Source organism: Bufo gargarizans, chromosome 5 (assembly GCF_014858855.1).
Source record: "Bufo gargarizans isolate SCDJY-AF-19 chromosome 5, ASM1485885v1, whole genome shotgun sequence".
Classification (NCBI taxonomy): domain Eukaryota; kingdom Metazoa; phylum Chordata; class Amphibia; order Anura; family Bufonidae; genus Bufo; species Bufo gargarizans.
In genome coordinates this window covers 193,157,191-193,184,582 of record NC_058084.1, presented here as the reverse complement: position 1 = coordinate 193,184,582, position 27,392 = coordinate 193,157,191, and the positions used below count along the sequence as shown (strand labels likewise).

The following is a 27,392-nucleotide window of genomic DNA, read 5'->3' as shown; positions in this document are numbered from 1 at the left end:
AAGAGGTTGGTCCCCGTTGTTGCTGCCTACTCCCAGATCTCTAATGTCAGTGGTACTGAAGATGACGATGATGACGTGTCGATGGACGTCACGTGGGTGCCCACAAGAGAGGAAGAGGAGGGGTGTTCAGAGGGAGAGACGGAGCAGCAGATAGGGAGGAGAAGGACGAGAAGCAGGCAGAATTTACACTGCACAGGAGCCAAAAATCAGACTGCTAATGTATCTGCATCAACCACATCTGGCGCTCCCAGAATGCCGGCACATGGCTCCGCAGTGTGAGCATTTTTTAACGTGTCAGCTGCTGATAATAGTGTTGCCATCTGTAGCGTATGCTGTCAACGCATAAGTCGCGGTAAGCCCAAAACTCACCTAGGGAAGACCGCATTAAGAAGGCACCTAGCCTTCCATCACTGAGCCCAGTGGGATCAACACCGTCAGAACCCTCAAAGCCACACTCCCGGTGCTCCACGTCCTGTCTCTTCTCCTTCTCCTTTCTTCTCCCATTTGTCCTCCACTCCACCTTCCACCGTGCCCTCGTTGAGTTCATCTGGCAAAAGGCAGGCTTCCGTGGCCCAATTGTTCGAGTGTAAAAAAATTATGATGCCGGATAATCCTCTTGCCCAACGGCTGACCACTGACTTGTCGGAACTGCTAGCCTGCCAACTACAGCCATAAAAATCTGTGGACTTGGAGGCCTTTTGAAAATTTGTGGCCATTGGCACACCACAATGGAAGGTCCCCGGAAGGAAATATTTCTCCCAGAAGGGCATCCCTGAACTTTATGGCCACGTTTGGTGGCAAGTGAATATATATCTGGCACACAGTGTTGGTGCCAAGATACATCTGACCGCAAACACGTGGTCTAGCAAACACGGGCAGGGAAGATACACAACTTTTACTGCCCACTGGGTGAACCTTCTGATGGCTGTCAAGCATGTAACCCGTGGCACCCATGTGGATTTGGTGTTACCACAACGGATTGCATGCAGGCCTGTCTCTTCTTCTCCTACTCCATCCTCCGTCTCCTTCTCAGCTGACTTCTCCTTTTCCACTGCTACCGCCTCTTCCGCTGCACCCCCCAAGCTCCCCAGAACCTATTCAATGTGCCAGGTGAGACGTTGCCATGCTGTGCTTTGGCTGTTTTGCCTGGAAGCCAAGAGCCACACCGGTGCTTTCAGCTCTGCGGTCACAGGCCGATCAGTGGCTAACCCCACTCAATTTGACAGTTGGTAAAGTGGTGGGCGACAATGGTGCCAATCTGCTGAGCATGCTGAAACGGGGCAAAATGACACACTTGACGTGCATGGCACATATCGTGAACTTAGTTGGTGCAGCGATTCGTTGCCAAATACCCCGTGGTCCAGGACATCTTTCGGCACGCAAGGAAAATCTCTGGCCATTTTAGAAGATCTTACACAGCCATGGATCGCCTTGCTCACAGTTAGCGATGACACCACTTGCTCATCAAACATCTGATTTGTGACTGCCCGATGCGCTGGAACTCCACCTTGTATATGCTTGATAGGCTGCTCCAGCAGAAATGTGCCGTGAACGACTATCTGTACGAACTTTGCGGCAGGACAGGTTCTGGGGAGCTTGTTTTATTTTCACCGTGCCAGTGGCTGCTCATGCACGACACATGCAGACTTCTGCGGCCATTTGATGAGATCACCAAACTGGTCAGTGGCAGCCAGGGCGCCATCAGTGACATCATACCTTACGCCTTCTTTCTGGAGCGTGCATTGTGTCGTGTCATTGATCAAGCCGTCGAGGAGCAGGAGCTGGAAGATGAGGAAGTCGCTATGCTGAATTAATTCCCATGGGGGCTACTCCATCTGAGACAAGTCAGCAGGAGACTGAAGAGGAATCAGAGTTGGATGGTGCCTGAGGGAAGGAGGAGCAGCAAGAAGAGCAGGCTTTTAACTTTTCTGGGATCCCTGGTGTTGTCTATGGATTGGGGGAGGAGACCGAGGACGACAGAGCACTCGCCTAGCTCATGACAGTGTGTACTACCTCACATTTCAAATGAATGAGGCATGGATCTCGGAGGAATTCAACACCTGTGACGACCACGTTTATTTTAATTTCCTCATGCCAGCACACACATATCCGCCACCACTGGCCTGCAGTAAAATTATTATCCAATGACCGTCTAATATACCTCTAGCCACATAATCACTTGATCTTTTCTGTACGGTGAATGCCTAATGTTTGGGGCCTGTACTCCAGTGGGCTACAGTATAATTGTTATTCAGTGACCGCATAATGTACCTCGAGCAACATAATCACAATTTCTTTGATGTCAGGTGATTGCCTAATTTTTAGGGCCTGAACTCCGTGGCCTAAAATAAAAATTTTCTAGGGTCCAGCAGGGCAATTTTTGAGAATTTCCCTTTAAGACGCATAATAATGGCCCATGATTAAAATACGATTTTTTTGTGGGAATTTTTGTCATTGATCCCCCTCTAGTATGTCACTATCCATATTGTGGGACTATTTGTGCACTTCTAGTAAGTATTTGGTGGCTTCAAATAGGACCTGAAGGTTTTTAAGGTTCTCCTGCCATTAAAGTGAATAGGGCCCGCTGCAAACTTGCGGTTCGCAAACATTTGATCGCGTTTTCGAATCGTCCCGGCCGATGTTCGTCCATCACTACTTACGGGCTCCTTATCTCTGTTCTCTGACATACAGTGGGATGCGAAAGTTTGGGCAACCTTGTTAATCGTCATGATTTTCCTGTATAAATCGTTGATTGTTACGATAAAAAAATGTCAGGTAAATATATCATATAGGAGACACACACAGTGATATTTGAGAAGTGAAATGAAGTTTATTGGATTTACAGAAAGTGTGCTATAATTGTTTAAACAAAATTAGGCAGGTGCATAAATTTGGGCACTGTTGTCATTTTATTGATTCCAAAACCTTTAGAACTAATTATTGGAACTCAAATTGGCTTGGTAAGCTCAGTGACCCCTGACCTACATACAGAGGTGAATCCAATTATGAGAGAGTATTTAAGGGGGTCAATTGTAAGTTTCCCTCCTCTTTTAATTTTCTCTGAAGAGTAGCAACATGGGGGTCTCAAAACAACTCTCAAATGACCTGAAGACAAAGATTGATCACCATCATGGTTTAGGGGAAGGATACAGAAAGCTGTCTCAGAGATTTCAGCTGTCTGTTTCCACAGTTAGGAACATATTGAGGAAATGGAAGACCACAGGCTCAGTTCAAGTTAAGGCTCGAAGTGGCAGACCAAGAAAAATCTCGGATAGACAGAAGCGATGAATGTGAGAACAGTCAGAGTCAACCCACAGACCAGCACCAAAGACCTACAACATCATCTTGCTGCAGATGGAGTCACTGTGCATCGTTCAACCATTCGGCGCACTTTACACAAGGAGATGCTGTATGCGAGAGTGATGCAGAGGAAGCCTTTTCTCCGCCCACAGCACAAAAAGTACCGCTTGAGGTGGGCTAAAGCACATTTGGACAAGCCAGCTTCATTTTGGAATAAGGTGCTGTGGACTGATGAAACTAAAATTGAGTTACTTGGCTATAACAAGGGGCATTATGCATGGAGGAAAAAGAACACAGCATTCCAAGAAAAACACCTGCTTCCTACATTAAAATATGGTGGTGGTTCCATCATGCTGTGGGGCTGTGTGGCCAGTGCAGGGACTGGGAATCTTGTCAAAGTTGAGGGACGCATGGATTCCACTCAGTATCAGCAGATTCTGGAGACCAATGTCCAGGAATCAGTGACAAAGCTGAAGCTGCACAGGGGCTGGATCGTTCAACAATACAACGACCCTAAACACTGCTCAAAATCCACTAAGGCATTAATGCAGAGGAACAAGTACAAGGTTCTGGAATGGCCTGAGCTGTCCATGCTCAGAAGCCATCAAACCTGAATGAACTAAAGATGTTTTGTAAAGAGGAATGGTCCAAAATACCTTCAACCAGAATCCAGACTCTCATTGGAACCTACAGGAAACGTTTAGAGGCTGTAATTTCTGCAAAAGGAGGATCTACTAAATATTGATTTCATTTCTTTTTTGCGGTGCCCAAATTTATGAACCTGCCTAATTTTGTTTAAACAATTATAGCACACTTTATGTAAATCCAATAAACTTCATTTCACTTCTCAAATATCACTGTGTGTGTCTCCTATATGATATACTTAACTGACATTTTTTATCGTAACAACCAACGATTTATACAGGAAAATCATGCCGATTAACAAGGTTGCCCAAACTTTTGCATCCCACTGTAATAAACACTTATTAAAGCTCAGTTCTTATCGTACTGATAAGATTGTGGCTTAAATAAGTGTTTATGACCTCTTATTAGTTTACAGTAGTTTAGAGCATGAAGTGAAAGCACTAGTTACACAGTTATAAAAACCATTAACCCTTTGTGACAGAATGGCTTGATATTTTTAATAAAGGCCAATTAAAAATATGATTTTTTTGCCAAATGTAAAATGCAATCATAAACAAAAATTGCCTCTGAAGGTGTACATAGCTTTTAAAGACCCACTTCTGCTGTACATATGCAGTGGAAGTTGTGAAGGGGTTAAAAGTCATCAGTCATTAGGATCAACCCTATTAAACTAGCCAGAATGTCTGGTAGAGAGTACTCTGATAATTAAAACATACCTTCTCTGGTCCTTTGCAGCTTTTAGAAGAATAATTGTGTCCAGGGAAGCAGAGAGGAGAATTTAAGGTGCACTAAGTGGCTAGAGCCCACCCTCTATGCCTGAAACCACTAATTTGCATATCTTTAAAAACACGTATTTCTCGTAAGCGAAGCAAGTGATGAGCTAAAGAAAAGTATGTTTGTAATCAGCAGGGTCAGCCCTACGAGGCATTATGGCTGGTTTAATAGTGTTGATCCTTTTCAAAAAGTGGGCAGGGCATGGTTGGTGGGGATGGGTTGGTAGCCCTGGGTCCAGTGCTTCTGTGGGGCTCATCGCCACAATTCCCATTACAAGGAAGAGTGTGATACCTGTACGAGAAAGGACTTGTGATGACATCATCATCATGTGACTAGTAACATAAGGATGTTACTGGTCACATGGTGATGATGTCCTCACAGGTGCTTTCTCCTCCAGGAGGAGTGTTGCTGCAGGAGAAATTTGCCGTAATGTGGAGATTACATTAGGAAAAGGTGACAGAGGGCGTTATACTATATACTGCATACTGTGGGGTGCTATACTGTGTATTGCATACTGTAGGGTACTCCATACTGTGGAGTTTCATAACATACACTGCTTACTGTGGCATACTGCATACTGTTTGATTCTATAAATTATACTGCATACTGTAGGATACTATATATTGTGGGTTGCTATACTGCATACTATAGGGTACTGCATACTGTGGAGTGTTATAGCATACACTGCTTACTGTGGCATACTGCATACTGTTTGGTTCTATACTTTATACTGCATACTGTAGGATACTATATATTGTGGGTTGCTATACTGCATACTATAGGGCAGGGGTAGGCAACCTCTGGCACTCCAGCTATTGTGATACTACAACTCCCAGCATGCATACTTACTCTGCTCTTCTAAGAACTCACATAGAAATGAATGGAGCATGCTGGGAATTGTAGTTTCACAACAGCTGGAGTGCCGAAGGTTGCTGATCCCTGCTATAGGGTACTGCATACTGTGGATTGTTATAGTGTATACTGCATACTGTGGGGTCTGCACCTCTTAATTAATTTGCCGCACCTTACTGTAGCACAACTCTGATTAACTCTGGTGTATGAAATGCCAATAATTTCCCAATTCTTTTTTTTTTTGCTGTTTTAAGGCTACTTTCACACTTGTGGCAGAGGATGACGGCAGGCAGTTCCGGCGATGGAACTGGCTGCCGGATCTTTCAAAACGTATGCAAACTGATGGCATTTGTCAGGATCCTGATCAGTCTGACAAATGCATTGAAATGCCGGATCCGTCTCTCCGGTGTCATCCGGAAAATGGATCCAGCATTTTTTTTTCACAATTTTTGCGGTCTGAGCATGCGCAGACCGCAGTGCTGGATCAGTTTTGCCGTCACACTCGGGGCAGATCCGGCATTAATGCATTTCAATGGGAAAAAATGCCGGATCCGGTGTTCTGGTAAGTGTTCCGGAATTTTGGATGGAGATAAAACCGCAGCATGCTGCAGTATTATCCCTGTCCTGAAAAGTCAAAAAGACTGAACTGAAGACATCCTGTTGCATCCTGAACGGATTGCTCTTCATTCAGAATGCATTAGGATAAAATTATCTGTTCTTTTCCAGTATTGAGCCCCTAGAACGGAACTCAATGCCGGAAAAGAATAACACTATTGTGAAAGTACCCAACCCCATATTGAGTTAATTTTTGTTTTTCCAATGTGTTTCGATGATTACTTGAAATATTGTGGGCAGGACAGTTTCTTTAGCATTTCTTTGAGATATCACAGTTGTAAAGATTCTACATGCATGGTTCGTTTGGAAACAAATTACTGGCTGACAAATTAATTTAATTACTGTCTCCATGAGTTCATATAATGTAAGGATTAAGTAATTTATGGTTCAGTGTACACTAACATATAATTGTACATTCAGATGGTATTTTTTAGTTAAAAGAAAAATGTTGCAGCTGTTCTGTATTTAGAAGAGGTATTGTAAAACAATCACACAGCCCCTCTATTCTCTGCCTGCACTGATATATTTGGAAAAATGAAGCTGAATATTCCCTCTGTTTAGTCACTATTAGGGCTGTTTCACACGAGCGGATGCCGTGCGTGGCATCCACTCCGTGAAAGAGTGCCAAGACCCGCTGCAGACTGCAGAGGCACGGAGCAGTAACATGACTGATAATGATCCGTGCCTCTGCAGTCTGCATCGGGTCTTGGCACTCTTTCACGGAGCGGATGCCATGCACGGCATCCGCTCGTGTGAAACAGCCCTTACAGAAGCAATGCTGTGGATTCTGGAAACATGAAAGACTAAAAACCAATTTCTGTTTCCCCCTCAATGCTTCAAAAATAATAAGTGAAACCATTTGTCAAATAATTATTAACTGTAAACTTCCAATAGTTTTGTGTCTTGCCCCTGTACAGCAAACATGCTCTCTGTAGTCTGATTCTTCATATTGTGGTAATGTGAACAGTGCTGGAAGGTGTGTTGTCCCACTTCAGGTACCTCAAATGGGTGAGACAGATAAAATCCAGAGAGTGGCAGTAGTCTCAGCAAAGCATAGTTTGCTGAGACATTTCTGTATACATTTTCTGGGCTGGGTTTTACTTGGACTGGTGGCTAGGATTGGTAGAAGGAGTTCCCAGTCCACACCCTTCCAGTATGGGTTTTCCTTTCTACCTGAGGTGATCGCAGGTGAGGCCTGCTGTAATCAGGCTTGCATAAAGCGCCTCAGAGTAGGTCAGTCTGAGGAGAGAGAGTGAGACTGTTTTGTGAAGCAGAGGCTCTGTGTGTGGTCTCAGTCAGGAGGACTGAGGGACCACAAGGCTTTGAATAGCCTGAGGTTTGGAGGATCTAGAGAACGGTGGTTGCACGCCCAGCGTCTGGAGGACTACTGGGCCACACTAACCCAAAAGGTACTGGAGTTGCCACAGCCTTGAGGCTGCAGTATTGATGTTGGCTGAGGAAGCCACATATAATGTCCATGTGTGAACTGAGCTCTATGAGTGAGCTAGGGACGTATTTTGTTTAGGTAGCATCTAGACGGGCAGGAGTTTATTTGTGTTTTAAGTGTTGGCGGTGCGGGAACCTCACCCCACCCAGTGATGTATAACTGGACTATCCTTTATAAGAAGACTGTCAAAATAAATGCACAGTTTGGACATGAAAATCCATTGTCTGGTGAGATATCTGTGAGTGTGACCCCCTGAAAAGAGATGATCACTTACTATATATATATATATATATATATATATATATATATATATATATATATATTTATATTCTCATTACAGTGATTGGCTGGCCAGCTCATTGCGAAGTCAGGGAAAGCTGCTGTTAGGAAAGGACAGGGAGTGTAGGGAGAATTTGATCGCAAATTACTAATTTTAAAGATGTTGCCAAGTGTTGCATTTTTTTAAATTGCTTTTTTTATTTATAATTTTATATATATTTCCCAGAATCTGACCACGTTTTTGCTGTCTGCAGTTTAATCCATTAATCACAGTGCTCTGCATTTGAACACCGTCTGTGGTTTTCAGGGCCATATATTGGTAAAAAGTGAAAAAATGAATAATAATATAGCATAAAGCATTTGCTGGTTGTCAGGGCCATATCCAGGGCAAAAATAAAGGTTGTTAGGGCCATATCCAGGCCAAAAATTTAAATACAGAAAAAAGTATTTTTTCCCAGAATCTGAACACATTTTTGCTGGCTACGGTGTAATGCGTTAATTGTGTGATCTGCATTTCAAAGCATTTGCAGCTTGTCAGGGCCTTATGTAGGCCAAAAAATAAAATACAGAAAACATAATTTTTTTCCATAATCTTAACACACTTTTGCTGCCCATGGTGTAATCCCTGAATTGAGTCATCTGCAATTCAATACCTTTTTGTGGTTGTCAGGTCCAGATTTTGACAAAAAATACATGTTTTTTTCCCTAATATATCCACAATTTTTATGTTAATGGTGTCTGCCATTAATTGTCACATCTGCACTGCAAAACCTTTTGTGTTTGTATGTTGCAAATATTTGAAAAAACAAAACAAAAAAGCTAACAAAAGATTTTCAAAGACCCCAAAGTCCTTTTAAGGACTACTGTGGGTGTGTTTGACATCAGCAAGATATTTTTATTTAATACCTATTACTAACATATACTGTACATCGTCCGTAGACTGTGTTTTTTTTTTGTGTAAATTCAAATAATCAGCTCCACATTTATTGTCTATAGTGTGTGCGTTTAATACACATATGTGACATATACAGTATTCCATCCGAAAAGCCTTTCTTTAGGTCAAATTTGACAAATATGGGCCTAATCTAGTGTCCATGGTGTGTTGTTTTCTGTGACATATACAGTACGCCATCTGAAACGGGTTTCTTTAGGTCAAATTTTACAAATCTGGGCTTAAAGGGCTTCTGTCACCCCACAACAGTCATTTTTTTTTTTTTGGGCTAGTTACATTCATTATAGCGTGATATATGAGAATATAATGTTGTCACTTACTTTCATGAAAAAAATGACTGTTGTGGGGTGACAGAAGCCCTTTAATGTTATAGTTCATAGTGTTTGTCTTTCTGTGACCCAAACTGCAATACATCAGAAAACAGTGTCTGCAGCGCAAATTAAAATAATTTGTGCCACATCTGTGTGTGCGTTTGATCCATATCAATGACATATACTCTACTTTATCCATACACGGTGTATGCTAGTCTGTGACATTATCCTGGCTACATCTCCAGTGTAATGTGTGCGCATCCCAAATAGCTATTTTTCTATATTTGCACATACACTTACAAATCCTACGCTACTGTATGTGTGACATTCTTTGAAGCTTATATAACATTTGATATTATGAATGCGGCATGTACAGACCGTGTAAGTGGCCATGTTGCTGATGGTGCACGCAGAGGCCCAGGTCCTGTGTGCAATGAAACTGAGTAAAATAATGTAGCAGAGGGGCTACTGGTGCTCTAACACTCAAAAACATTATTTGAAATAGCATTCCGTTCAGCTAACCTTAAAATATTATTTTCTGGTCAGCTGACCCTCTAAAACATTATATGTGAGGGCCTTATGGTTGACCTCACCCTCTAAAACATTATATGTGAGGGTCTGCAGGTGAGCTGACCCTACCAATCATATGTGAGGGCCTGCAGGTGAGCTGACCCTACAAATCATTATGAGCGAGGGTTGCCTAAAACGCATGTTGACATGATGGATGATGAGAAGGACGAGAAAAGGAAGAATGAACCATATAACCTTTTTTGTGGTGGCACAGGTGCATGTGAATACAGTGTATTCAGTACAATAAAACACCACATTTAAATTGCCTTTATGTTCAGCCACTGGCCAAGGAACTACGCACTCTGGTGCCAGCGTTGTCAGGTTCAAATTATTGCGCAATTATTTATAGTTTTTATGGTTTAGGGTTTAAAAATGTCATGGATATTTGGTTATTTTGAAGTTAATTAACAGGCCATCCCATTGGTTTACCTCCACACTCGTGTGTTATGTTTTTATTTATATTAATGTATAAGTTTGGAATGTTTGTTGTGCATGGGACATAAAGGCTGTATGACTGCCATGTGAGTGAGCTTGCCGAGTTGAAAAGCTGCCAATAAGTTATGGCCATTATCAGACACAACAAACAACCATGCCTGGCGAGAGCCACAGTTCAGTCTGGTACCTTATACCCTGTCACAGCTCTGCAGCGGTGTGCTTTTTTTCAGCTAAGCAAAATAATTTCAGCGTGGCCTGTTGCCGCCTACCCACTGCCGTGCTACACTGCTTACAGCTACCAGTGGCATATTATAATAAGGTCAATCGGGTCGGTAGCCCGGGGCCTGGTATCCCTGGGGGCCCAACGCCGCCCCGACCGCCCACATTACTGGGGGCCCAACGCCGCCCCGATTACTGTGTGGGAAATTACTATATGGGGCAGTGTGGGGGAAGTTACTATATGGGGGCAGTGTGAGGGAAATTACTATATGGGGCTGTGTGGGAGAAATTACTATATGGGGGAAATTACTATATGGGGGCAGTGTGGGGGCATTTCTATTAGGGGACATTATTTTTGGGCACATTATACAGGCATTATTACCTGGAGCACAATATAGGGTATTATTATTACTGGGGGCACTCTAGAGGACATTATAATTGCTGTAGACAGGGACCTTTGGGATAATTTATCAAACTGGTGTAAAGTAGAACTAGTTAAGTAGCTTATAGCAACCAGATTCCACCTTCCATTTTTGACAGCTTCTTTGGAAAATGAAAAGTGGAATCTGATTGGTTGCTGTGGGCAACTAAGCCAGTTCTAGTTTACACCAGTTTGATAAATGACCCCAATTATGAGAAATCTAACGTGTAACAAACTCTGCAGAGATGAGATGCGGCTGAAATAATTTGTCATAGTGGTCTGGGTCAAACGGAAGAGAAGAGGAAAGAGAAGATCTACATGACAGGAGATGTCACTGGAAGTAAGAGGTATATAATGCTATATTCTCCTATATGTAGAGCAGGCTAAGATTTGAATTTGTAGATGTCACCTGCAGTCCTATGTAAAAGCCCAGATAATAGTGCTAACTTTCTGTGTGCAGATAATGTAGTAGATTTTCCCTGCAGTCCTATGTAACACCCCACATAACACAATAATTCACTGTGTTATGTGGGGTGTTACATATGACTGCAGGTAACATCTATGATATCTATACACAGAGAGTTAGGAGATTGGTGTGGGTCTGACTCCTGGAACCCCAATCAGCTGTTTGAGGAGACCGCGATGTTCCAGTGAGCACGACAGCCACTTTCCTCCTTACCAAGCACAGCTCTGTCCATTTGATAGCACTGAGCTTGGTATTGCAGCTCAGCCCCAATCACTCAGATGGGATTGAGCTGCACCAAGACCATGTGAACGATGAATATGTCATATGGCCTAGGAAGAGACTTTGACGCTCACGAAGCACCACAGCCTCTTCATGCAGATTTTTTTTTAAACTAAAATGAAGGGAGGGGCCCGTGTGGGGTAAACAGCCTGGGCCTCACATGCACTTAATCCGCCTCTGACAACTACTGACTGATGGCTGACTGGAGCTAAAAGATAATTCTGAAGTGGAAATGGAGTACGAGTAGGAGAAGGGGGGGGGGGGGTTTGCTTAAACTAATGAAGGTGGTGACGGTGGTGAAAATCCGGATGGGAAGTGGGCACTCAATCCTTGGCATTGGTAGCACCTATGCCATCCAAGGGTACGACTTGCTCCCGGCCTCCAGAAGGTTCACCCAGTGTGCCGCCATGGACATGTAGCGTCCCTGGCCAAAAGCACTTGTCCATGTGTCAGTTGTTAAATGGACCTTCATAATAACTGCGTTGGTCAGGGCACAGGTGATGTTACAGGAGACAATTGATGGTGTAACGCAGGGCTGGCACACCAAGATAAATAGTGGCGGCTGGGGACTGAGTAACGATGGAAGGTCACCGCCAGGAGGCTGAGGAAAGCCTCAGTGTCCACAGGCCTAAATGGCAACATTTCCTGGGCCACCTATTTTTAAAGGTTTGCATTAAGTGCTAAGGCCTGTGGGTGGGTGGCTGGGTATTTGCGCTTTGGTTCAAAGGCATGGGTTAAGGGCAACTGTACGCGGGCCTATTTGGTGTGGAGTGCCTTCTCCAGTTTTCAATCCCACAGCTTCTTCTAGCCTGTTGCGGTGCTGTGGATCCCTCCCCCTCTGTACTGCTGTTCTAGCTTGGCTTGTCACTTACCAAGGTTGGGTCAGTAATGTCATTGTACAGCAATCCCTCTTCTTCTACTTCCTCCCTCGGTTCATCCTCCTGACTTGTGGTGTTGACCAAACAAAACCCTCACTTTTTGACAACTGTGTCGTACCCGCATCATCCACCACATTAAACACTAATTGCCATTCCCCACCCTCATCTTCTTCTGACTGTGGATGCTGAGGAGTTTGGGAATCAGTGCACAAGATCTCCTCATGTCCCTCTTCATGGAGGGTCAGCTCACCTGCAGGCCCAAACGGAAAATCTACACTTCATATACATGTAACTCTACAGGAAATAATGTTATTTTTTTTTCAATTTTTCATCTAAGATGTATTTTTGATTTCAAATGTGGGTGTAAAAAATTATTTACATTGTGGGCCTGGTGATCAGTCTAAGGCCTTTTTAGGTAGCAGCAGCATGGTGATGAAAATGAGTGGCAAGGTGATATACTGTGGAGATAGCAGGATGAGGAGGACACATAGTGGCACAATGACTGAGTCTGGATGAAAGGATTCAATCAACAGATTGATTATAAAGATACAGATGGCAAAGGAATCTTTAAAACTGTATGATGGGCACCTGCAGAATAATGCAGCCATCAAAATGAAGTTGGGTTTGTCGGTTCCACCGCAGCTCACCAGCAGGACCAAAAATCAAATCTTAAAAAGGGTCAGCTCACCTGCAGGCCCAAGCCTAAAATCTTTTACAGGTTCACCTCACGTGCAGGCCCAAGCCTAAAATCTTTTACAGATTCACCTCACGTGCAGGCCCAAACCTAAAATCTTTAACACTGTAAAACAAAACATGCAATGCCGTAGCTCTTTGCAAACTAAATAAAGTACAAAATTGCATAATAATTGCTAATGCTATACTTATAAATTAGAGATGCTTGGCAAATCATTTTGTACAAAATTATTTGAGCCCATCTGCCGCACGTCAAGGCGATCTCTGTAAGACGGGTTCCTAACACTAAATTCTACCTGTTATGTGCCATGACGGCTACCCTATAATTCAACGAGTGTAGGTTCCACATGCATGCTGGGCCTGCTTTAATTTCTGTCATTTTTGTGTGTAATCTTATTTTATTTAATTTTTGGTTTTCTTATTCAAGTGACATATTACATCAGAAGATATCAAAACATATAGTACGGGCACAGCCCAACAATAGGTCACGCAGGACCCACAAAATACAGCCATAATAAAATGTACAATGTAATAGGACTAAGGGACTCGAACATCCCAAGCATAACAGGGGACCTCAACCAAGGAGGACTATCATGTAAAAAAATAAGACTCGCCATAAGCCCTCGGGTACCTGAGCAAAAGCACCTGGCATAAAGTTACAACAAGGAAGTTCCTAGTTTGCACAAAACATATAGGACACAAAAGGAAAGAGGATTAGGGAGGGAGGGGGGTGTAAGTAATATTAAGGTGCACTTGCAAGAAACCATATGAAAATAATCTTAAAAACACAATAAATTCTTAAATCCCTGAGAATCCAAGAAGAAAGTCAGAGAGGTATATCTGTTCTGAAATATCCTACCCCTTTCTTCACTATCTGCTATCAGTTCTTCCATCCTTAAAATGTGCTTCAATTCCTTGGCCCATTCTATCAGAGTGGGGGGAGAAATGGTTTTCCAATGCCTTGGAATCACCATACGCACCGCAGCCAAGAAAGAGAGGTAGTGCCCCCTTCTTAATTTGTGAGAAGGATCCAGGAAGGAGTGACAGCAGAGTAATTTGAGGTGTGTTGGGTATAGACTGACTAGAGTAACTGGTATATATCTTTAAAACCTTCTCCCAGAAAGGCTTTATCAATGGGCAATCCCACCAAATATGAAGCATGGAACCTTTTCTCCCGTTCACACCGCCAACATTGATCAGAAACCGAAGGAAACATCTGATGTAGAGTAGTAGGGCAATAGTACCACCTAGAGACAATTTTATAATTCTTTTATTTAACTTGAGCCGCCATTGACATTCCATGGGAGAGTGCACACAACTTCCTCACTTCTTCCGCTGAGAAGGTAATTTGCAGATCTCTCTCCCACTTTTCAGAGAATGGGGCTCTTTCTCCATTTTGGAGTTGTAACAAGACCTGATACATGGCTGATATTGTACCTCGACCGTCTGCGGAAGCTAGGTATAGTTTGTCAAAGTCTGTCAACTGGTCTATCACTTTGCCTGAAAACGTGAGTCCCAAAAATGACCTTACTTGAGCATATCCCAACCATGAAACCTGTGTGAAAGCTACATTCTGTTGAAGAGTCCCTATGGAGGATAATTAACCAGAGGTGACCATGTCTTTAACCCTCAGGAACCCATCCTGAGCAATTTTAATGAGGAAAGAGGAAGGCATTAGGCCCGGTGAAAATGCCGGGTTGCTATGCAATGGAGTCATAGGACCAAGTCTAGCGGATACCTGTGACGTGGATATCCAGTAGTCCCAGATAGTCAGGGCATGCCTCACCAAATATGGCCACCCATCAGAGGCTGGTCTTTTATCTATCGCAATCCAGGGCAACGCCTGAAGAGACAGAGGAGATAATGATTGTTCCAAGCCAACCCACAATTTCTAAGAGTCTTTATGAAGCCAGTCCCTCAGTCTGGTGAGCACAGAAGCACTATGATAGATGCACATATCTGGGAGGCCAAAACCTCTTAAGGATTTCTGCTTAGTCAGGACCTGTCTCTGCAATCTGGGTTTGCTTGCCTGCTATATAAACTTGTTCAGTCCTTTTTGTAATTCTCGAAAGTACGACCTAGGCACATACACTGGGACAGTTTGGAAGAGGTAGAGAAACCTCGGCAGGATATCCATCTTAAAGGCGGTCATACGACCAAACCAAGATAACTTTTTAAGGGAGTACTTCTGCATATCCTCCAGTGTTCTCTTCTGCAGTGGCAAGTAGTTAAGTGGGAAGAGCAAATGTAGCTGTGCAGGGATCTGAACGCCCAAGTACACCAGACTTTGCTCTTTCAATTTAAAGGAGAAATTATCTCGAAGGGTGTTTACGTCTGCAGGGGCCAAAGAAATGTTTAATAACTCCGTCTTTGAAAGGTTCGCCTTAAAATTGCTCAGATGTCCAAATCTATCATACTCACGGAGTAGAGATGGAATTGAGATGTGGGGGGCTGACACGTATAGGAGCAAGTCATCAGCGTATAATGCCAATTTATGCTGTTTATTCTTGATGTTGATACCCCTGATATCCGGATTAAGGCGGATGGCCTGTGCTAGATGTTCCATTTGCAGCACATATAGGAGAGGGGATAACGAACACCCCTGGCGTGTCCCATTATGGATCTTGAAAGAAGGTGCTAGGATACCATTAATTCTAACCCTAGCGGTGGGGCGGGTATATAAAGCTGATACATATTCTACAAATCTGTTCCCTAATCCAAGATGCTGTAAGGAAGCTAACATAAATCGCCAGTGAACCCTGTCAAACGCCTTCTCGGCATCTACAGACATCAGGCCAATGGGACTTTGTCGTTCCTGCGCATAATGGATCAACGTGATAGTGCGGATGGTATTGTCTCTGGCTTCTCTGCCCGTGACAAACCCAACCTGATCCAGGCTAATACTTTGCGGGAAGATCAGCCGCAACCTATTTGCCAGAATCTTTGAGTAAATTTTAATGTCAGTTTATTAATGATATTGGCCTATAATTGCCACAAACTGTGATGTCCTTATTAGGCTTAGGTATAACAACAATATGGGCCTCTAAGGATTGCTTGGGAAAAGGACAGGTAGGAGAGATGCTATTAAAAACTTTTGTCAGCAAGGGGCTAAGCAAATCAAGGAATTTCTTATAGAAAAAGCCAGTAAACCCATCCGGTCCTGGGCTCTTATGACCTTTAAGAGACTTGACCACTAATCTTACTTCAGATTCAGAGAGGGATTGGTCCAAGTCAGACTGTTGATCTGGAGAAATTGTGGGCAGGGCCGTCTCATCTAAATAGGATGAAATACGGCTATCTAATTCAGGAGGCGGCATGTCCACGAATTGGCCTTTTATGTTGTACAATGATGCATAATATGATCTAAATGCTTCAGCAATATGGAGAGGGTGATGCAAGGTCTTACCACTTGAGTATTTAATCTCGGGGATATAGCATTGTGTCAATCTAGGATGTAGGAGTTTGGCTAGAGCCTACCCGCACTTATTGGCATTTTCAAATAAGAAGCCCTCATAACGTTCCCTGGCATAAGCATATTTCTCGCTAATCTCTTCCCTTAGCTTATCCCTCACTGAAGTCAGCTCTGTCAACAAGGCAGGGTAAGAGATCCCATGTGTAGGGATTCTAAGCGGAGTAATTCCTCAGACAAGCTCCTAATACGTGCCTCCCTCTCTCTTTTCAATCTCGAGCTGTGTTGAATAAACACCCCCTGCAACACGCATTTAAGTGCCTCCCACTGCAGAGGAGGGGCCGTGGGATAATTAGCATGAGTATCAAGAAAGTCCATAATGGTCTTCTCGATTGCTTGCCTACAAACCATGTCCTTCAGTAAATGTGCATTAAGCCGCCAAGTCCACTCTTTGGCCACTAAGTCCGGAAGAGCTAGAGTAAGTGAGACAGGAGCATGATCCGACCATACAGCCGAACCAATAGTAGCCCTAGGGTGATAAGACATAATGAGAGATAGCAAACAAGTCGATCCTGCTATAAGTGTTATGGGCCGGGGAGTAGCATGTGTAATCTCGACTTGTCGGATTTAATACCCTCCACACATCCACCAGCCTATTATTCCGCAAGACAGAGTGGACCCTAGAAAGAGTCGAGTTAGGAACAAGAGATCTCCCAAGGAAAGTGTCCAGTGACGGGTCAAGGGGCAGATTAAAGTCACCCCCCAGCAGTACAATGCCATCCATGAAAGGTTCCATTTTCGACATGATAGCTGCAAATGACTTACCTTGTCCCGAATTTGGAAGATATATGTTACCTACAGTGTACACTCTCCTATGGATGGCCAGCTTGACAAAGACATAGCGTCCCTTGCTGCAGGATCTGGAATCTAAAACAGAGCAGGGTAGACTTTTATGCAAAGCGATTGGATTTAGCTTTAGCTTCTGGATTTGTGCTGTGAAACCATGTAGTATACGTCTTGGATCTAAAGTTTGGTATATGGTGTGTCTTAAAATGTGTTTCTTGGAGAAGCAAGATCTGAGCATTATCCTCCCGCAAGTATCTTTGCTCTTTTGTCAGGGATGTTAAAACCCCTAACATTCAGCGAGACAAGTTTGATCTCAGCCTGCTGATTCATTATTAACTCCGTGACAAATCAGAAATGTGCGACGCTGGGATGGGTCAGGGACAGGTGTTGGGGTGTGGGAAACACAAGTAGGGGAAAAACAGGTCAAACAAAAATCACAGAGGCTCACTAGTGACAGAGGGACCACAAGGAACACAGAGGAATAAATGAAAAGGGAGGAGGAGGACAAGACAGAACCAAGAAGAAGAGGCGAAAAGACGTAAACCACAAACTAGGGGTGACACACAAAGTGTATCAGATAAACCTCGGAACTGAGGTGGGTAGCGAATAACGTTAGTCGGGGACTGTCTTCCAATAGCAGGTATGGAGACCTGTCAGAGTATGAGTAATCAACGGTTATCGAGTGAGCGTCCTGAGGAAAAGAATGGTGGGCGAAAGAAGTGTCCTGTGAGTAAAACAAACCACCAAAAATCAAACTGAAAGCCCTATATCTGGAACCTAAACAATAAGGTAGAGAATACCTAACGAGATGGTTTCGCCCCAACTAGGGGTGAGGGAACCAGGCCATTTTGTCAATCAGGGTGACCTGTCGCACAAGGCCTGGACCGCAACTGACAAGAGGCCCGAGCAATGTAGAGAAACAAACTGCATGCAACTTGCAATACAATTGAAAGGGGAGATCAAGAAGGCAGTCTCCGATTAGCCGACCCCTTGTTGCGTCCCGGTGATTTGGACTTCCAGACTGAGAACCTCGTCGGGATCGGAGGGGTGATACTCCACTCAGGTAGCTCAATTTCAGGTAGACCCAGCGCAGCTAGAAAATCTGCCAACTCGGATGGGTCACGCAGTTCATAACGCTTGCCACCCCTTCTGACCACCAGCTGGAACGGATAACCCCACATATAGGGAATGTCTCTTTCTCGGAGGCACTCTAACAGGGGGCGAAGAGCTCTTCTTTGTTGTAGGGTGGAGCAGGCCAAATCTTGTAGTAGTGAGATGTGGGCTCCCTGAAATTCAATCGTAGCTGTGTTGCGCGACTTGCGCATGATCTCCTCCTTTATGGAGCAGTAATGTAAGCGACATATCACATCTCTAGGTCTAGCAGGATCAGGATTCGGTTGGCCGAGTGTCCTGTGTGCTCTGTCGATTTCCAGATCATCAGAAACCGGTCTGTTCAATATTATCTTAAAAAGGTCCTGCAAAGTATGGATAAGATCCACTGTAGGTATAGATTCAGGTAGGCCTTTATCCTCTATTACGTCCAGTCGGGAGGACAATTCAGCCTGGTGAGAGGATCATTCACCCTCTCCTCGACCATCTGTAAGCTGGTAGACAGGGTATGGAGCTCTTGCTTATATGAATATTCCAAACGTGCAATAAATTGTTCAATTTCTTGCCTGGTCGGCAGCTGCCGAACATGCGCTCTCCAGTCTCAGGACGGATCATCCGGTTCTGTCGGAGGAGAGGGCAGGGATAAGGCTTGCGGTTGCAGGGACACTGCGGCTTGAGTCAGAGGCATGGGATCCTGTGCGGCCTGGCAAGATGGCGCCAGCCGCGTGTCCCCTCTGTTCACAACGTGGGCCGGGTGAGGTTAGTCCCTCTTCACGCCGGAGTCGCGGCCCGTTACCTTCTGCCCTTCTGAAGCGAAAAACTGCTGGATGCCTTTGTGCTTCACGTCCATGGGAGTACTAGTGGGACCGGCTGACGAACCCCTTCTCGTCCGAACCATAGGAACTTGAAAATCAGGCACTGGTGAGCTAGGAACGCTTGCAGATGCACTCTCAGGACAGGAGCTCTCAGAGACGCGTGTTCACTCCGCCATAGTCAGGACACACCCCTAATTTCTGTCATTTTTGGTGCCAAAATGGCCTCCATCATATCCAAGGAATGCAGGTACCAACATGCATGCCGGGCCCACTCCACACCACTCCTGGTGCCAAATGGCCACTAAAGACTGCAATGAGAGTCCACAAACTATCTCTCTCCTGGTGCCAAATGGCTTCCAGTGAGTGAGGGAGAGCAGGCCAAGCTATATACTCACACTAATTAAAATCTGCCTATGGGGCAGACAAGCTGGTCAGGAGTGCAGGACTGAGGTGTCAGGCACACCTCCAGTACAAAATGCAAAGAAAAAGGGGGTCAGTCAGCACATCCCAAAGCTCAGGGGCACGTTGCTATGGCTGAGAAAAACACTGTAAAACAAAACATGCAATGCAACAGCTCTCTGCAGAGAGCTGTTGCATTGCATGTTTTGTTTTACAGTGTTTTTTTACAGGCTGTTTCGGAGTGCCTTTTGCTTGTAATTTTTTGCAGCACTTGCACTTTATATACAATCTAATATACAGGAAAGAATGTTTCCTAACAATTTTCACTGTAACATTGTTTTTTTTGTTTTGTGCGTATTTTGGCCAGTCTGTAAAAGGGGTGTACAACGTGGACAAAATGGTTCCCCGCAGCAACCTGGGAGGCCAACATGCATCCAGACATCGTCCCCATGCTGTTCCCTATCCATTTCGGTGGTGTTTCTGTCACTTTCTGACTTTTTCCAATGGACCAGGCACCCTCCCCTCTTCCGAACAGGGGGTTCCTGGTTGTCTCCCATTGACTTCCATTATATTTGTGTGCTCGGCCAAGCGCACAAATATCGCAATGTGTTCGGGCCAAACACCCGAATGTGTTCGCTTATCACTAATTGACACACTAAAAATATATATAGCTTTTAACTTCTGCAAAACCCCTAGACTATGTTATGGTGGCTACCCGTGCCCACCGCTGCTCCACTATCCCGGGCAGGTGTGGACTTCAATCCACTCACCCTGTGTGTATTGGGGCCAGTGCTCAGTGAACTACTCTGTGGTTCTGCTAGAGTTAATCTTTTCTTCTTGCTCTCTGTGCAGCTGCTGACTAAGGTGCTGATTAGGTCTCCTATTTATACTAGGCTGTTGGTTCCACCACTTTGCTTGAGCTTTAGTTATTCTAATGTTTGCCAGTCCTAGTGAAGGTTTGCTTTTTCTGTGTGTTTGCCTGTGTATGAACTCTGCTTCTGATCCTCAGCTGTCTGCCCTGATCTTGTTTTACAGATACTCACAAACTCTGCCTGTCCTGATCCTGGCCTGTCTCCTACGAGTATTGTTTGCTCCTTTGGTGCTTTGCATCAGTGTCTCTGATCCCTGTGGGTGAGCTGCCAACTATACAGGGACTATACCAGGAGATAGCAGTCTGGTTGGTTTCCTGCAGTGAAGTCAAGATACCTGTATAGAGTTTAAAGGGTTAAAAAGCCATGACAATGTCCTTAGATTTAGCCCAACGTCAAACTGGTTAGTTGGCCCAGTGGGTACACGCCTAGATAATGGTATATCTGCATAATATTTGGTATATCTGCACAATATTTGTTATCCCACCAGTTTAGAATTGTTGTTTGCACCTGTCTGGTGTGGTGCTAGCCTGTTATTGAAGAGACAAAACCAAGTTACAGTATCAGTAATGTGCAGGAATTCCTAGAGAGCTTTTGCAGAGTATTTGAAGAACCCAGGCAAACCTCTTCTGTGCCTTCTCTATATTGCTTCTATTCCAGGGTAATCTCATGGTTGGGCAATATGCCATCTAGTTCCGAACCCTGGCCTTGGAGCTGGTCTGGAATAATGATGCTTTAGTGGCAACTTTCTGGGAAGATTTGTCAGGGAGAATTAAGAATGAGCTGGCGGGTTGAAACATTCCATCTACCTTGGAGGCCTTGATTTCCCTCTCCACTCACATCACATTCTGGGAGAGTGCCAGACAGGCAGCACATGTGAAGAGACCTCTTCTCTAGCACCTATTTATCAGAGACCTCTGTCAGTCTTCTACTTCTGCAGCTTCACCAGAGCCTATACTGGTGGACAAAGTCAGGCTGATGGGGGAGGAGCTCATGCGTTCTAACAACCTTTTGTATGTACAGTTTTGTGGCGATAAGGGGCACTATTACTGTATATGTCCTCTCAAATTGTCAACTCCAGAGTATATGGTTGGTAGGAGAGACGACCCTGGGTGAAGATCAGTTCTGTCCTAAGTTGACTTTACCTGTGATGCTGGATTCTGGCTCGGCAGGAAACTTTCTGCACTAGGACTTGGTAAATCAATACCACATTCCAGTCCAATGCTTTGAGAAGTTATTGTTGGTGACGTCCGTCGATGAGAGGGCTCTCATGGAGCCCATTCAGTTTGTTGCCGAGTCCTTGGAATTACAAGTGGGCACATGCCACATAGACAAGATCTCTTTATTTGTTCTGCCTAAGTTTACCCGTTCCCTGTTACTGAGGCTGCCCTGGCTTCGAAAGCATGGATGTGTCTTGGATTTTAACTCTGGGCATATCCTGAGATGGGGTTCTACATTCCATTCTTGATGCCTGACTCTGGTTCTACCTGTTCGATCTCCTCTTATTCTGCAAAACCGACAAGGCTAGCAGCTGCCTATTCTAACTTCTTTGTCTGTCAAAAATGTGGCAGAGACATTGCTGCCCCACTGTTTTTATGACTGTCCTATAGACCTGGTCCCTGGGATGACTCCTCCACAAGGCTGAATTCATCATCTATTGCTGCCAGAAATGCAAGCTGTGTCAGAATATATAAAGGAACATTTGGACAGGGCATTTATTCACAAGTTTTTACTCCGAATTCTTCTTCATCAAAGAGGAGGTGAACTGTGAAGATAACAGTGAAGTATAAATATAACATTCTCCTGATACTAGAGCTCTTTGATAGTTTGTGCAGTTCCAAAATCTTCACTACACTGCATCTACCAGTAAATTCGAAACTACAGTTTGTTTTGAATTTGAGAAGGAGACAAATGGAAAATTGCTTTTAATACCAGAGATGGCCACTATGAGTATCTGGTCATTCCATTTGGTCACAGCAATGCTCTGGTTGTTTTTCAATTTGTCAATGACCTCTCCTCTACTCATGTGTTTTGTTGCTGGATGACATCCTGATTTTCTTTCATCAAACTTGATTACAAGCAGGTCTGCACTGTACTCTAATGTAGAATAGACTGTATGCAAAATTAAAAAAATATATTTTTGAAAAGACTTCACTTCCTTTCCTGGATTACATAATATCAGATTAAGGCATACAGATTATTCAATCTGCAGCATTGAACTGGCCACAGCCCACTGATCTCCAAACTACCCAGCACATTTTGGGCTTTGAAAAGTATTCAGTCAATTTATCCCCCATTTTTCTACCCTGACCCTACCCAATCAGATTCCTGAGGCAGAGGTGTCCTTCCTGGCCCTTAAGCAGGTATTTACTGTCCCAACATCTGTAAACAGTTATCTGTGGGGGCAGGAGCTGTGTTGACACAAAAGAGTGCTACCAGCAAGATGGTCACTTGTAGGTTTTTCTCTAAGGCCTTTTCTGCAACTGAAAATAATTATCCTATCAGTGATTTCTCTTGAGGAATGCAGACATTTGTTGGAGGAAGCCTGGACTTCACCAAACATTTAGAAAGGGACTATTCCAGGAGGCAGCAGCCTGGTTGGTTTCCTGTAGTGAAGTCCAGATTGCTTAAAGGTTGACTAACAGGGGACTGCTAGGACAATACCCTTAGGTTTAGTCCAAAGTAAGACCGGTTAGTTGGCACAGTGGGTCTATGTGCACTGCCCATTACAGACTACAATGATGATGGCATTGACACCTTTATTACTCTAAACAACCAGGGATTTTGACATAGTTTTTACTGTTGAAAAAAATACACATTTCCATAAATTTTATCCAAACAAAGGAGGGATGTGTTGTCACTGACCACTGCTTTAGAACACATGTGGGGTCATTTATCAAACTGGTGTGAATTAGAACTGGCTAAATTGCCCATAGCAACTGCTCCTTTGGAAAATGAAAGGTGGAATCTGATTGCTATGGGCAACTAAGCCAGTTCTAATTTGCACCAGTTTGATAAATGACCCCAATGGTCTTTACTGTCCTAGATCATAAGGAACGTTTTATAAATAAGTCACTCTTAAGGATTTTGGTATTAATTACTTCACCACATTATATCACCAGAATTATTACCACTAAAGCAGTTGTCCAAGTGTCTAATACTGATGACCTATCCTCCGGAGAACCATCACTTGAATAGGTTTGAGCTGCACTTAGGCCATGTGACCGATGAATGTGACATCACTGGCCTAGGAAGAGGCCATGGACTCAATAGGCGTTGTGGTCTCTTCAAACAGTTGATCGGCAGGGGTTCCAGGAGTCAGACTCTTACTGATACTGAGGTTAGGTCATTGGTATTAAATACTCAGACATCTCATTTAACTCGTTAACTATCATTGATCACAAGAGATGTTACTATGCCACCTTCAACTCCAAAGACTAGCAGAGAAATTCTATGAACTGCCCAGATTTACCTGGATGCTGGATGCAATCTTTCTCTAAATGCTGTATAAAATCATATACGTGTACCTGGATTCTGTGTGGCACTGTGTATGGCTGATGTACTGTATGTCTAATTATTTGGGTGCAGTATATAAAAAATAAGAAGACAGAACTTCAACTTATCTTCTTACTGGTTCTTTTTTTTTTTTTTTTTTTTTTTGAGGATACATGGGCACCAAGATAGATCGATGACATTTCAGACTACAGTGCAAAAGTTGTTCAAGCTACTGTTCGTGGTTTCTAAGTATTTTTTAGTGCATTATGGAAATTTATATCTGGTGGTCATTTAGTTCACAACCATCAGTGTCCAGGTCCCCAACTGTCCTGTTCACTAGCTAGAAAGCCATAGGCTTAAGTTCACACAGCAAACTCAGAGGCAGAAACATCCGTGGCAGATCAGTAGCAGATTAAGTAGCAGATTACTAGCTGAAAACAGGTCGCCTATGGTGGCAGATTTCTAATTTGGTGGACGCTTTAGAGGAGATTTAGAGGAGTATTAGAAGAGTATATAGTTGAGGTTTCCTCAATCAAATCTGCTTCCACCAAGTAGCATGTCACTTCTCAGTGTGGATTTTCTGCTGCTGACTCAGTGGAAGATCAGTGGCATATTTTAATCATGTGAACATAACCAAAAAGGGAGCTTTGCTAGTTCATGTGTTCCATGTAGGGAAACTGCACTACACATTGTAAATTTACACACACACACACACACACACATTTTGCATAGGACTGGTAGAAATATGAACACCTTTCTTTGAAAGTCTTCTGCACATGCTTGTATATTCTCTGTCTGCAGCATAAGTCGAGCATTCTCCAAGACTGCATCTCCAACCTGCAAAAATAAGGTAGTTATACAAAATAAATAAAGTGTTCTGGTCATGTTGGGATATGTGGGCTAACACTAGATAACTGGGGAACTCACATATTTGTGAATGTAAAAAAAATACGAATTTATTTTTATGAATATATTGAGATAATTTACTCATCAGAAAGTGCCAGAATGCCTTTTGCCACATCTATTAATTGTTATAGACACTTTTTGCACTTTTCTCAGCACAGGGGTGGGTGGGGTGGTGGCATGATGGTTTAGTGGGAAAAGGGCTTGCCTTACAGTGGCATGTCTAAAAGTGTCTATCAATGCATCAACTCTTTCACACAGTGCCACTGTGATAAATTTGTTGCATCTTTAGACTGTCTGGTCTAACTTTGTTATCTATTAGTATTAACATTAGAGATGATTCGTAAATCTGCCCCAAAATCTTTACCTGCCCAATGCAGGCATGGGTCACATCTATGCTTTGTGGATATTTTCAACTCAATGTGCAAAAAAACTTATATAGACTGTTCTAGGAAGCATGTACACTTAGGTGTGAGTTTGTTGTCAACCACTCAGACCAAATCCGAGAACTGCGCATATACAAAGGGCGCAGATGGGTAACCAGCGGTCAGGAGGGTGGAATTGTAGCCATGAACATTCCCCCACCTCGAATCCTCCAGTATATAGCAGGTCACCCAGATACAATGCATCTGTTATTGATTGTACAGTCAAATTATCAGGAGCAGTATTGAAGTTAATCGACACAAAGACAGAGTGCTGCATGCTCTAACACATAGCATGCAGACACGTAGCCTGCGGCACTGGGCGCATGTAGCGCGGCCGTCCAGCGCCGCTCCTAAAGAAGAAAAAGCCACGCCTCCTAGGCCAGCATTAGCGGCGCTGGAGCCAATGAATCAGGGACACTCCCTACAGTGCACACATCTCTGCCCCGCCTATTGATAACGCTGGAGGAGGTATAGGAGGTAAGTATAATGTACAGGAGTGAATATACTGCAGTACCATTAAATCAAATCCAGGACATACCCTCGCCCATTTGATACATCGGATGGGTCTCCAGGTGGATGACTATTAAACAGGAGTAGAATTGGAATGGTATATTCACATTGGTATAAAATTAAATATATCATCAATACCTCAGTGTGTCTGCCATCCTGTGCAAAAGGTATATATAAACACAGCATACGCACAGAAGTTACCCATAATATGGGAGGAAGGACAAAGGCCGATTGGCTCTGGCCTTTCACCCACTTGAAACCCCCCTCTAGGAGGAATCCACCTGTCAGTGAATACTCACCCCTGGATGCCTTCCTCATGAATGTAACTGAAAAACTAAGTACACCACATGTATATGAGCAGGGGCCGAATAATCTCACTCCGGGTGAATCTGAGGCTTTAGAGTTGTTACAGAATGACAAAGAGATCATTATAAAGCCTTTAGACAAAGGAGGAAATGTAGTAGTCCTAGGAAGGGAAATATACAGCGATATGTGCCTATGTATCTTAAATGATAAATCATTTAATGCCAAACCCTGCTCAAACCCAACTGATGCCCTTAAAATCGAATTGACAGAGATACTGAGTGAGGCTAAAAGGCAAGGCTTAGTGAATATGACCGAATATACCTACCTGTTACCCGATAACCCCATCACACCTGTGTTTTATGCTCTGCCTAAAATACATAAAGGGGTTAATCCCCTTAAAGGCAGACCGATAGTGTCTGGGATCGGAAGACTCACTGAGAAGATCAGTAACTATGTGGATGTGATCCTACGCCCTTTCGTGCTGTGTCTACCTTCGTACGTAAGGGACTTGATGGATGTGCTCAGACGTCTGGGGGGGGCACATCTGAAACCACATAATGAGTTTATCATCAAGTTGCTGACCTTCATCCTGAATAACAACATTTTTCTGTTTTGATAGGCAGGTCTTCCACCAGCTCAGGTGAGTTGCGATGGGCAGTCCTTGTGCACCTACATTGGCAAATCTCTACCTGGGCTGGTGGGCGAGAGAGGTTGTCTTCGGGGAGAGCATGAGTCGATGGACCTCGTCCATTATAATGTGGTTGCAGTTCATTGACTATGTGTTCATATTGTGGGATAATACCTCCTCTGCCTGTAAAGATTTTGTGTCCGCCCTCAAACAGAATGATTTAGGCCTGTATTTTACTAGTGAGATTCATGATACCCTATTGACATTTTTTTTGGACCTCTCTATCAAGATTAGCCCAGACAGAACTATTTCATCGAATATGTATAGGAAACCGAGGGCCACCAACACATTGCTCAAATGGGAGAGCAGTCGTCCACTCCCACTTTTTGTACAAAATGCATTGGCGAAGCATCTCGCTTTATAAATAAGCGTAGCATTAGCACTTGAATGCTTTTTATGACTATGGCATTATTGTACTTTATCTTGTTTGCAGAGTGCTGTTGCATTGTCTTTTTTTTTTCTCTGTTTCTAGCCATGGCAG

The 27,392-nt window shown here is 43.7% G+C and overlaps 1 protein-coding gene across 1 annotated transcript in view; it reads right to left on the bottom strand.

Annotated features, from left to right (window-relative positions):
* Window positions 1-27,392, bottom strand: part of BFSP2 (beaded filament structural protein 2) — a 143,628-nt gene that overhangs the window by 87,098 nt on the left and 29,138 nt on the right. The window contains exon 2 of the mRNA XM_044295310.1: window positions 24,831-24,916. Within this exon, the coding sequence (XP_044151245.1) occupies window positions 24,831-24,916 (86 nt within the window). The remainder of the gene's footprint in view (window positions 1-24,830; window positions 24,917-27,392) is intronic.